The sequence below is a fragment of the Dryobates pubescens genome, chromosome 20, assembly GCF_014839835.1.
Source record: "Dryobates pubescens isolate bDryPub1 chromosome 20, bDryPub1.pri, whole genome shotgun sequence".
Lineage (NCBI taxonomy): Eukaryota > Metazoa > Chordata > Aves > Piciformes > Picidae > Dryobates > Dryobates pubescens.
In genome coordinates, this window is record NC_071631.1 from 1,577,879 (window position 1) to 1,589,469 (window position 11,591).

The 11,591-nt window shown below is 52.5% G+C and overlaps 2 protein-coding genes across 2 annotated transcripts in view; both read left to right on the forward strand.

Moving 5' to 3' along the window:
• The window catches only part of MYOM3 (myomesin 3), a 32,956-nt gene extending 26,292 nt beyond the window's left edge, over positions 1-6,664 (forward strand). The window contains exons 30-36 of the mRNA XM_009908449.2: positions 451-489; positions 932-1,037; positions 1,629-1,792; positions 2,711-2,747; positions 2,871-2,893; positions 5,656-5,711; positions 6,342-6,664. Of these exons, the coding sequence (XP_009906751.1) occupies positions 451-489; positions 932-1,037; positions 1,629-1,792; positions 2,711-2,747; positions 2,871-2,893; positions 5,656-5,711; positions 6,342-6,641 (725 nt within the window). The 3' untranslated portion in view covers positions 6,642-6,664. The remainder of the gene's footprint in view (positions 1-450; positions 490-931; positions 1,038-1,628; positions 1,793-2,710; positions 2,748-2,870; positions 2,894-5,655; positions 5,712-6,341) is intronic.
• A 2,144-nt stretch (positions 6,665-8,808) lies between these two features.
• LOC104307388 (fatty acid-binding protein, liver) lies at positions 8,809-10,923 on the forward strand. Its single transcript, XM_009908448.2, has 4 exons — positions 8,809-8,919; positions 9,243-9,415; positions 9,901-9,990; positions 10,851-10,923. Exons 1-4 carry the CDS (start codon positions 8,853-8,855, stop codon positions 10,899-10,901), a joined length of 381 nt encoding a protein of 126 aa, XP_009906750.1. The 5' UTR covers positions 8,809-8,852; the 3' UTR covers positions 10,902-10,923.
• Positions 10,924-11,591: the final 668 nt, after the last annotated feature.

An 11,591-nucleotide genomic window follows, 5' to 3' on the forward strand; every position in this document is an offset into this window, starting at 1 on the left:
TCTAAGGTCTCCCTGAAGCCTTCTCTTCTCCAGGCTGGTCACTCCCAGCTCCCTCAGCCTGTCCTTGTAGCAGAGCTGCTCCAACCCCCTGAGCATTTTTGTGGCCTCCTCTGGACCTGCTCCACCAGCTCCATGTCCTTCCTGTGCTGAGGGCTCCAGAGCTGGATGCAGTTCTCCAGGTGAAGTCTCAGCAGAGTAGAGGGGCAGAATCTCCTCTCTCCACCTGCTGCTTTTGCTGCAGGCCAGGCTGCCATTGGCCTTCTGGGCTGCAAGCTCACACTGCTGGTTCAGCTTCCCATCCACCAGCACCCCCAAGTCCTTTTCTGCAGGGCTGCTCCCAATCTCCTCACTCCCTAGCCCAGGTTAATATCTAGGATTGTCCCAGCCTAGGTGCAGGACCTAACTTTTGCTACCTGTTGTACTCATGGACACAAATCTCTGTCTTTGCAGCCTTTGAAGACCTTCTCAAGGAGCTGTGCAGGATCAGTGGTATGTCATTGTCTCCCCAGCTGACAGTGGGGGGTAGGGGGGGGAGCTTGGGTGCCACAATCAGAGCAAACTGCTCAGGAGCTGGGTGTGGAGGGAGGACAATGCCACCGATTCCCTTCAGTGCCCTCTCAAACTGTCAAGGAGGGTGGTCAGGAACTAAACTGAGGGACATAAAGCTCTCTGCACTTACAAAAGAGTTCTGTGCCAGTTTGCTGTGCTCTTTCTGCCTGAGCCCCAGGTCTCCTGGAGAGATTCTGGCATTTTGTGCCAGCTGCTGAAATATTCAGGGTCTTCAGGAGGCAAAGTCTCACCCAGCTTTCAGCCAGCCACCTTCTCCACTGAGAAAGGGTGACAGGCTGCCTGGGGTTTGGTGTGTGCAGCATGCAGAACTGAGTCTTCTTGAGCACCCTCCTCAATTTCAGTCTCTCCTTTACACTCTCAGCTCTTTCTGCCACACCACTGAAAATTCAGCCCACTGAGGAAGGCATCAAAATCTACACAGATGTGAAGTACTTCACAGACTACATGAAAACCACCTGGTACCACAAGTAAGGCTCCAAAAGATCTTTGCAAGGCTTCTGGAGTACTGTTGCTTGTATCTGTTTATCATCAAAACTAAACATCCTGGGCCTGAGCTGTGGCTTTCTAAGGTAATGGAAGGACCAAGGGATACCAGCTAGAACCCAGGAGGTTCCAACTCAACATGAGGAGAAACTTCTTTACTGTGAGGGCCACAGAGCCCTGCAGCAGGCTGCCCAGAGAGGTTGTGGAGTCTCCTGCTCTGGAGATCTCCCAAACCCAGCTGGATGTGTTCCTGTGTGAGCTGCCCTGGGTGCTCTTGCTTTGGCCTTGGGGTTGGGCTGGATGATCTCTGGAGGTCCCTTCCAGCCCTCACTGTTCTGTGATTCTGAGAGTTGCAGAGCTCTGGCAAACTGCCTACAAGCACAGGCCCAGGCCCCATGGGATTTGCAAGGGCAACTGAATACTTCACTGCCCATAAAATGAAGAGAGTGGGAGTCAGGACCTCGCTGTTATTCTAAGCAGTTCAGGTCTGAAAAGACAAAAGGAAGAGTGAGTGAGTGTTGTGGTTCCTGCAGCTCTGCTGAGCCCTCCTGGAATGATTTCATTTGCTTGCCCAGGGAGAAGAAACTGGACAGCCGTGACAGGCTGAAGGCTGGGAGCACAATGAACCAGGTCTGGCTCCACATCCTGGACCCAACAGATGCAGATAAGGGAAAATACACCCTGGAGTTATTTGATGGGAACAGCTCTCACAAGCTCTCAACTGACTTGTCTGGACAAGGTAAGCTGAGCCAGATAATGCTGGGAGGTACAAGGAGTGAGCTGTAGCTGAGCTGATGTCCGAGGTTCCTTCAAACCACGGCCAGAGTCCTCTCTCCTGCCTTGGAGCTGGAGCCATGCTATGGAGTTAGGTGCAGACAGAGAGGGAAGTGCCCAGACAAGTCAGAGGAGACATGAGGAGAAGTGGGCAGCAGGGAGGCCTTTAGAGAGCCTGGCTGCCACAGCCTGAAGCACTCCTGGGAAATGGAGGGGATGGAGGGCAGCTGCTTCTGGGAAGTATCCAACCCCTTTCTAGGCCAACAGAGCCTGCAGGTGACAGCCTGCCAAAGGGATGTGGCTTGGGGCTCACAAAGGCTTTTAGACTGCTCTGAGGTGGAGCTTTATTCCTCCACTGGCCTTCCCCTTGGAAAGGGAATGCTGTATCCCTCTTGTGTGAGGGATGGCTGCCACCTGGGGCTGTTCAGGCTGGAGCAGGCTGAGCGGGGCCTGGCACCAGCACCGCCTGTCAGGAGGATGGAGCCAGGCTCCTTGCAGTGATACCCAAGGGACATAAACTCAGCCACAGGACATTCCATCTCAGAATGAGAACCACCTTCTTTGGTATGAGGGTGCTGGAGCCCTGCCCAGAGAGCTTGTGGAGTCTCCTCCAGAGATCTTCAAAAGCCAGCAGGAGGAGCTCCTGTGGGACCTGCCCTGAGCGGGTCCTGCTTTGCAGGGGGGTTGGATTTGATCTCTGGAGGTCCTTTCTGACCCCTAGCATTCTGTGTACTGTATACCCCACTTCTTTCAGCAGAGCTGTGGCTGCTGGAGGCAGCTGTAGATGCTGCCTCCATGCACTGCCTCCTGTCACTCCAGCACTGATGCATGATGTCCAAGCTGCTAATGGCACCTTTCACTAAAGCCTGTTCCTTCCTTGCAGCCTTTGAAGATGCCCTGGCTGAGCACAGAAGGCTGAAGTAAGTTCCTGTGTACATATTTTCACAGCTAGATCTATTTTGAGTGCCCTTTTCTGGGCTGAGGGTGCAAAGTGTAAGAAAGCAAGCCACTGGCATGATTCTCTCTCTCTCTCTCCTTTTCAGGGAAGCAGCAATAGCAGAGAAGTGTGAGTAAATTGAGTACCCCCCAAATCCCCTTTTCCAAACCCTGGCAGTGGCTCTTGTTGCTCTTTCCATCTCATCTCCACTTCACTTGTCCTGCTGCACTTCCCATGTGGTGCTTGCTCTTGGTTGATGTGGGGAACCTGTGACACTGCTGCATAACTGCAGCTTCTCCTGCTCTTACTAGAGAAGTGATTTCTCTCTCGCTGTCCTCTTGCAACCCTGTTCAGCTGCTCCCTTCTGATGTGGAAGGAGTGTTGCAGACAGCTTTCCCTGGGTAGAAACTTCCCCTTGAAGAGGGACTACTTCCCTTACCCTTTGCTCTAGGAGGTACTTCATGAAGCTCTCTCCTGAAAGGGCAATGCAGTGCAGACAGTTTGTGGAGTTGAGTGTCTAGCTCTGGAGCCCCCAGCACAAGGAGAATGTGCAACTGCTAGAGCAGGTACAGGGGGGGCCACAAAGGAGCAGAGGGTTGGAGCAGCTCTCCTGTGAGGAGAGACTGAGGCAGCTGGGGCTGTTCAGTCAGAAGAGAAGGCTCAGAGGAGACCTAATTGTGGCCTTCCAGTATCTGAAGGGGGCTACAAGAAAGCTGGGGAGGGAGTTTAGAGGGTGTCAGGGAGTGACAGGACTGGGGGGATGGAACAGAAATAGAAGTGGGGAGATTCAGATTGGATGTCAGGAAGAAGTTCTTCCCCAGGAGGGTGGTGAGAGCCTGGCACAGGCTGCCCAGGGAGGTGGTGGAAGCCTCATCCCTGGAGGCTTTTAAAGCCAGGCTGGAGGTGGCTGTGAGCAACCTGCTGTGGTGTGAGGTGTCCCTGGCCATGGCAGGGGCTGGGACTGACAGTTCTATGTTAAAGCATTTGAAGTGTGCAACCATGAGAAAGAGATTGGCTTGAGGAGATAATTAAGAGCAAAATGGAGCAGGGGCAAGGAAAAGTAAATGCAGACTGAAAGTGGTAGAAATACCCTGAGGGGGAAGAGCTTTCAGAGTGTACATGGGCTCCCAAGGAAACCTTCCCATGGCTTGGTGCTTGGTGCTCACAGGCAGGAGACACAGGGGTGGCAGAGAGTCCACCTGCTGCTAAAATAGGGAGGCTTTTGTTTCCCCCTCATGGAGCACCCACAAGTTTTGTTTCACATTTTATTTGGCAGGAGACAAGAAAATAAGCTGAAATTCAGTCCCCCCAGGGACAAAAGTGGGTTGCTCTTTTCCTGCAGTGTTTTGTAAGCTTCCCCCCCCCCCCCCATTTTCCTCTTTGACTCAAGAATAGTAGTTTAATAATCTAATCAGAATGATGAAGGTGTCTCTATCTAGAGAGAGAGCTCTCCAGCCCCCTGGAAGTTTCAATGCAGGAACTGCCAGGGAGATCTCTTGGGATCTTTTTAGTGCAGGTGGCCTCTCAAGGTTTCTTTTCTCCATTCAGTAAGCTCTTCCACCTACCCAGGGGGCCACCAGGCTTTTGTCCCCCACCTCCACCCCACTTCATCTTCCCAACTCTCCACCAGCCTCCCCCCCTGCCTAAGCAGCCCCTGCTCCCTCTCCACCATTTTTGCACCCATGCCAGAGCCAGGGGCAAGACCCTCACGAGCCAAGACACCACCCAGAGGAGCTCAGCCCCATGAGGAGCCCCAGCCAGCACCCGTGGATGGGATTGGAGCAGTCAGCAATCATTGCCCTAACAACCGGGGGGCCACCAGGCCCCCCGGCCTTTGTTGTCACCACCACCACACCCAGTGTGCACCAGAGGCACTCACCAGGGAGGAGAGGAGGATCCTCAGCCCAGATGGGCTCAGCTTGGGGCTGCTGTACTTCCTGGGGGGGATTAAATAGGGGAGTGGGTGGGGAGGGCCAAGTGGCCACAGCTGGGGTGGGAGGAGACTGCAAGAGAGCACAGGTGCTGTGGGTTTGAGGGGAACAAGGGGGGAAATGGGGCAGGGGAGGTGGCAAAGGGGCAGCTGTGGTGGGGAAGGGGAGGGGGTGCTGAGAGAAGAGGATTTTCAAAGAACTTCATTTTCCACCAGTCTCTCATAATGCACAACTGCAGCTCATGGTTTGCTTTGCCCCCACTGCTTCACAGAGCAAAGCAGAGGGGTGGCTGTTGCAAAGGCATCTTTCCATCATTGTCCCTTTGCTGGCTGGGGAGAGCTGAGCTTTGCAGGTCAAGAGAACAACTTTCACCCACAACAAAAAGCAGTTCTGCAAGAGTGAATTCTTTCCCTGGGTACCAGCAGACAACACCAGGATGACTGAGGGACTGGAGCACTGCCCTGTGAGGAGGGGCAGAGAGCCCTTGGGGCTGTTTAGCTGGGAGAGGAGAAGACTGAGAGGGGGTTTAATAAATGCTTACAAACATCTGAGGGCTGGGGGTCAGGAGGGAGGGGACAGGGACAGGCTCTGCTCAGCTGCACCCTGGGATAGAAGAAGGGGCAATGGATCTGAACTCCAGCACAGGAGGTTCCACCTCAACATGAGGAGGAACTTCTGCACTGTGAAGGTCACAGAGCCCTGGAGCAGGCTGCCCAGAGAGGCTGTGGAGTCTCCTGCTCTGGAGCCTTTCCAGCCCCATCTGGATGTGTTCCTGTGGGACCTGTGCTGGATTCTATGGCCCTGCTCTGGCAGAGGGGTTGGACCTGATGATCTTCAAAGGTCCCCTCCAACCCCTAACATCCTATGATCCTGTAATTCCCTTCCTTCTGGGGAACAAAGCCAAGTGCTAGACTGCTAAGTAGAACTCAAAGGTCATGTTTGTTATATGTTCATTCCCAGATCGTGCCAGAGTTGTTCAAGGGCTGCCAGATGTTGCCACCATCATGGAGGACAAGGTAATACTGGACACAGAAGAATAACTGAGGAGAAAATAACTTGTTTCCCCCTCCTGTAGCTTTTCTGAGCTACTGCAGTGGCCAGGGGTTTGAAGTGGTGCCACCCACAATACCTCTGTCAGCCCCCTACACTCTTGAAGGTGCTTCCAAACCTGCCCTTTGTGGCAGAGAAATCCCCTTCTGGCAGGTTTTGGATGCTGCTGCTTCCCAGGTCTATTTCAGAGCCAGATCCTTTTGTTGTCTTCCCAATTCCTGGGATTGGACTAAGGGTTTGAAGTACAGGATCTGATTTTCCCATCACACCAACCTGCTGCTCAGACCCGAGTCAGATTCCCCCTCGCTGGCACACAGGCAGAGGGGAAAGCCTGCCAAGTGACAGCACACTCACACTGTGCCTGTGTAAGTGTCACTCTGCAGGATCCCTTCAGCTATTGGAAGGCAGCTCTAAGGTCCCCCTGGGAGCCTCCTCTTCTCCAGGCTGGCCATCCCCAGCTCCCTCAGCCTGTGCTCATGGCAGAGCTGCTCCAGCCCTTGGATCATCTTTGTGGCCTCCTCTGGGCTCACTCCAGCAGCTCTGTCTCCTTCCTCATTTCTGCCTTCACAACCTCTTTCTGCTCTGTTTCACAACAGACCCTGTGTTTAACCTGCTGTGTATCTGGAGACCCCTACCCAGAAATCACTTGGTTCAAGAATGAGAAGGTTATTGTCTTCAAGGACCGCTACAAGCTGGAGGTGAAGGGCTCAGTTGTCACCATCACCATCGAGAAAGTCTGCAACGAAGACACAGGGAAGTACAGCATCTATGTCAAGAACAAGTATGGCTCTGAGACAGGGCAGGTTACTATCAGTGTCTATAAGCATGGAGAGATCCCAGTGGGGATGGAAGAGGAGGAAGTTGCAAGTGGGATGATAATGAAAAAGCCTAAATGAATTCAGCCACCCCCAGTGAGGTGGAAGTGGAGTCCTGCTGCTGCTTTGCAGTGCCTCTGCCCTAGGGCTCAGGCCCCTCTCCCTGCTTTTATTTCAGCAGCATTGGAGCATCCTCATTGTGGCAGCTGTTAGAAAAGAGTTCTGCTGTGGAGAAGTGTGTGTGTGTGTGTGCACAAGTGGTCATGGACAGGGGTGTGTGCACAAGTGTTTGTACACCACCCCCCCTGCCAGAGGAGCTCTCCCCCACTCAGGCTGTGTGGGCAATGGCAGAGGATTCCCCTCTGGCAGGTGGGCTCTCAGTGGAGTGTTTCTGTATCAAGCCCTCCCTGTAGCTGACTCTCCTGTAGCTGACTATTGTTGTGTGTGTTGCTATTAAACTCTCACCTTTGGTGGCATCTCAGTGCTCTTGCCAATAAATCCATCTGGAATCCTGCTGCCCTTTGGGGGGGGGGGGGGGGGGAGGAGTTTTCCTGAGCTCTGTCCTGAATCAGGGCCTTGAAGGAGGAACCTTCACCAACCTAAAGCACACAGGGAGAAAACAAGGCAGTGAGGAGCACCATCAGCTTCAGCTGAACAAGCCCAGCTCCCTCAGCCTGCCCTTGCAGCAGAGGTGCTCCAGTTCCCTGATCATTTTTCTGGCCCTCCTCTGGACCCACTCCATCAGGTTCATGTCCTAGAGTAGCTCCAGCACCAAGCTGGCCATGTCAGAGCCATGTGTGGGGGACCCCCAGACAAACACAGCCTCAGGCACTATCAGTACCACTCCCTCAGTACTCAGCTGTTAGCACATCTGAATGGACCTCCATAGCTGCCTCTCTGGGTGGGAATGTTCTTTAAAATCAAATGCTAGAAAAGGCTTGAACTGGCAAGAGAAAGTTCTGCTGAAACAGAAGGGTTACTGACTGGGATGGAGTAATGAAAGTCAGCTTGGGAAGGTCACCTACCCCTCAGGCAGACTTTAGTTGAATTAAGCAACACCACTGCACGACACAAAATCCAAGGAACGTCTTCCAAAGCCCACAGGCATGCCTGCAGAGGCAGCAGGGCTACCTCTCCCATGAGGGCAGCTGGGAGAGCTGGGGTGGTTTAGCCTGGAGAAGAGAAGGCTCCAGGAGACCTAACAGCAGCCTTCCAGGATGTAAAGGGGGCTGCAGAAGAGCTGGGGAGGGACTGCTGATGAAGGCATGGAGCGACAGGACCAGGGTGGGTGGCTTCAGCCTGGCAGAAGCTGGACTGAGATGAGACATTAGGAAGAAATTCTTCCCCATGAGGGTGGTGAGGCTCTGGAACAGGCTGCCCAGAGAAGCTGTGAAGGCTTCAAGCCTGGAAGTGTTCAAAGTCAGGTTAGATGTGGCCTTGAGAGGTTGCCAAGGGAGGCTGTGGCTGTCCCCTCCCTGGAGGTGTTCAAGGCCAGGCTGGATGAGGCCTTCAGCAACCCGGGCTGGTGGGAGGGGTCCCTGCCCACGGCAGGGGGGTTGGAAGTGGATGCTCTTTAAGGTCCCTTCCAACCCAACCCATTCCATGAATCTGTGAGTTCTTGGTGCAGCTGGTGAGAAGAACAGTAACTCATCCTATCTGCTTCCTTCGTTGCAGCCTGCAGGCTATGTCCCTTTGTGTTTCATGCTCCATGTGTGCATTGATTAGTAGCAAGAATTAACCAAGCAGCTGTTCTCGGTGCACACTGCTGACATCTGCTGGATGAAGCCCCAACTTCCTGCCCCACTCCAGCAGGATTTTCCCTGTTCCCAAGCAATTGGAGGCACACAATGTGGGAAGAAATAGCTGTGGCCTTTATCCCCACTACTTCGAGCCCAAGGGCCCAGAGCAGAGAACAATGTGAGAATTAAGCAGCTCCTTGCCTCCCCCACCCTGTGACTTGGGTGATTCTGGCTGAAGAATTCTACCCAAAGCACAGAAAATGCCCAAGCCAGAGGCTGTGAACAGAAGGAAAGCCAAACCTCAACATTTTACAGCTGCCTGAGGTCAGTAACCCCTCTAAACACCACACCCCAAACTGGCTGGTCAAAGCAGAATGAACTAGAGGTTATGGTCATTAAGAACAAATAAATGATTAATAATTGTTACCTCACAGCTAATAATTAACCAATCATCTCACAACTTGGGCTGGCCTCTCCCTTTCCATAAATAGCATGGGCAGGAGCAGGGAAAGGCCTTGCTCTGCTGCTAGCACCACTGCCCTCAGCATCCACCATGGCATTCAATGGGACCTGGCAGGTCTATGCTCAGGAGAACCTTGAAGCCTTCCTGAAAGTTCTTGGTAAGTGTCTCATTACCTTTGAAATAATCTGCTGAAGCTGCAAGGCAGCCTTTGCATGGCACCTCTGGTTGCAGTGCTCTATCTGAGAACCCTTCCAGTCCAGAAGCTGTTCCTCATATCCAACCTGAACCTCCCTTGGTGCAGCCTGAGGCCATTTCCCTTCCTCACTTGGTACATGGGAGAAGAGAGCAACCCCCAGCTGGCTCCATCCTCATTTCAGGGGCATGTGGAGAGTGAGGAGGTCTCCCCTCCAGATATGGGCTGCAGGCAGACACCCACTCCCTGCGTGCTAAGCAAAGGTCTTTGTTTTGCCTTTTTTACAGCACTGCCAGATGACATTATCAAAATGGCCAAAGACATTAAGCCCATTGTAGAAATACAACAGAAAGGAAATGACTTTGTTGTGACATCCAAAACACCCAAACAATCTGTAACCAACTCCTTCACGCTGGGCAAAGAGGCAGAGATCACAACTCTGGACGGCAGGAAGATGAAGGTAACTTGTTTCAGGACTGGGGGCATCCCTTCAGTCATCCTCCTGTTCCAGTTTCTGTGCACAGGTGAAACTTGGCTGCTCCACTGCCATTGTTTTACATTTCTATCAGTCCAACAAACATAAACCTTTCTTTTAAACCTGGCCTTGAGCACCCCCAGGCAGGAGGCAGCCACAACCTCCCTGGGCAGCCTGTGCCAGAGTCTCACCAACCTCCTCCTGAAGAACTTCTCCCTCAGCTCCAGTCTGACCCTGCTCTCCCTCAGCTTCAAACCATTCCCTCTTGTCCTGCCTCCAGACACCCTCATGAGAAGTCCCTCTGCAGCCTTCCTGCAGGATCCCTTCAGCTGTTGGAAGGCAGCTCTCAGGTTCTCCTGGAGCCTTCTCTTCTCCAGGCTGAACACCCCCAGCTCCCTCAGCCTGTGCTCACAGCAGAGCTGCCTCCTTATGCTCAAGATGTTTTCTCCTGTTTAAATCTGCTCCAACAGTGCACTGTGAACATGGTAGATGGGAAGCTTGTCTCCAAGTCAGACAAATTTTCTCATGAGCAAGAAGTTAAAGGAAATGAAATGGTGGAGGTAAGTGCTAGAAAATCATGGCACAGCAAGGAAAATGCTGAAGGGGACAAAAACTATCCTGCATTGATTAGCTCTTACCTTCAACACATCCTGGCCCTCACAACACTGCACTGCCCACAGAATTCATCCTCATCTGCAGATACAGGAGTTCAGTGTTGCAAGCTAACCACAGTGGAAGTCACTATCAACATCCCTTAATATTCCTGCTTACCAAAATCAGCTGCCTCAGCTGCCTCTCATGTTGCTCATACATCTAAGGCATCCTGCTCCACAAAGCTTTTTATTAATTACTACCCTGGGGATAATTTTAGGCACTGGAGTGTGAAGGGCTGCTGAGTATGTTGCAGAAAGACTCCTTCAGTATCAGAGACTCAGAATTGTTCAGGCTGGAAAAGCCCTTGAAGATCATCCAGTCCAACCATTAACCCAGCACTCCCAAGCCTGCTGCTAAGCCCTGCCCCTCAGCACCACAGCTAGAAGGCTTTTAATTCCCTCCAGGGATGGGGACTCCACCACTGCTCTGGGCAGCCTGTTCCAGGGCCTGACAACCCTTTCAGTCAAGGGATTGGTCCTTATGTCCCACCTAAACCTTCCCTGGCAAAACTTTGGGCCATCTCCTCTCACTCTGATGTCATAGTATCAGTCAGGGTTGGAAGGGACCACAAGGATCATCTAGCTCCAACCCCCCTGCCATGGGCAGGGACACCTCAGGCTGGCCAGAGCCTGAATTCTATCAATTCCCTGATGTAATTGCTTGTGGAATAAGATGGATTCACACATGACTTACAGAAACTTCTAGCTGTCAATAGGCTTCCTGAAGTCTAAATGAATAATAAGCCCTGCATGTTTGTCTTCTGCAGACTATGACTGTGGGTGGAGTAACACTGGTCAGAAGAAGCAAGAAAGTTTGAAGACAGCTCACCTTTCTTGTACCCTCTTCCTGTACCCAAAATAAAGTGCACTTGGCACAGGCTGTGATCTTTATCCGGGGTTGGAAACAGTAAAGAATTCTGATTTCTCCTCCCCTTTCACACACACAGCACTTCCCACTAAGATCAACAGAAGAGAAATCAAGACACTGGTGACACTCGGGGAGAGGCTGCTTTAAGGCATCTGTGCCACAAGAAAGCCTTATAAGAGCCTGAAGCACTTCTGTTTGGAAGTTGCTGGGTAACTGCTGCTAACCACACAGCGAAACACTGCAGAGCAGCCTCCGACAGTGAAACTGGGAGAGCCCTGCCAGCCTGCAGTGACTAAATGTTGCATCAGGAAGTTGTGGGATACAAAGTAAGAGACATCTGCAGGTCTGCTTCTAAACTGTCGCAGAGATTATTCCTTCCTCGGAGCACTCACTCCTGACGCCTGTTACAAAATACTCCTTTGCTTTGATATATTGTCTGTGGTCAGTCTGGGGCCTCTCACCATGAGCATGTGGAGCAGGTCCGGAGAAGGGCAAGGAAGCTGGGGAAGGGTCTGGAGAAGAGGGCTGGGGAGGAGCAGCTGAGGGAGCTGGGGGTGTGCAGCCTGGGGAAGAGGAGGCTGAGGGGAGACCTTCTGGATCCCTGGAAGGATCTTCTGCCATGGTAGATTTAGGTGAACTA

What these genes read in the sequence shown, in the direction of transcription:
- LOC104307388 (XM_009908448.2), top strand. Translation starts at nt 8,853, where the DNA reads ATGGCATTCAATGGGACCTGGCAGGTCTATGCTCAGGAGAACCTTGAA. An exon ending in TGGACGGCAGGAAGATGAAG is followed by an intron (nt 9,416 to 9,900) that starts GTAACTTGTTTC and finishes CTGCTCCAACAG; the next exon opens with TGCACTGTGAACATGGTAGA. An exon ending in AAGGAAATGAAATGGTGGAG is followed by an intron (nt 9,991 to 10,850) that starts GTAAGTGCTAGA and finishes TGTCTTCTGCAG; the next exon opens with ACTATGACTGTGGGTGGAGT.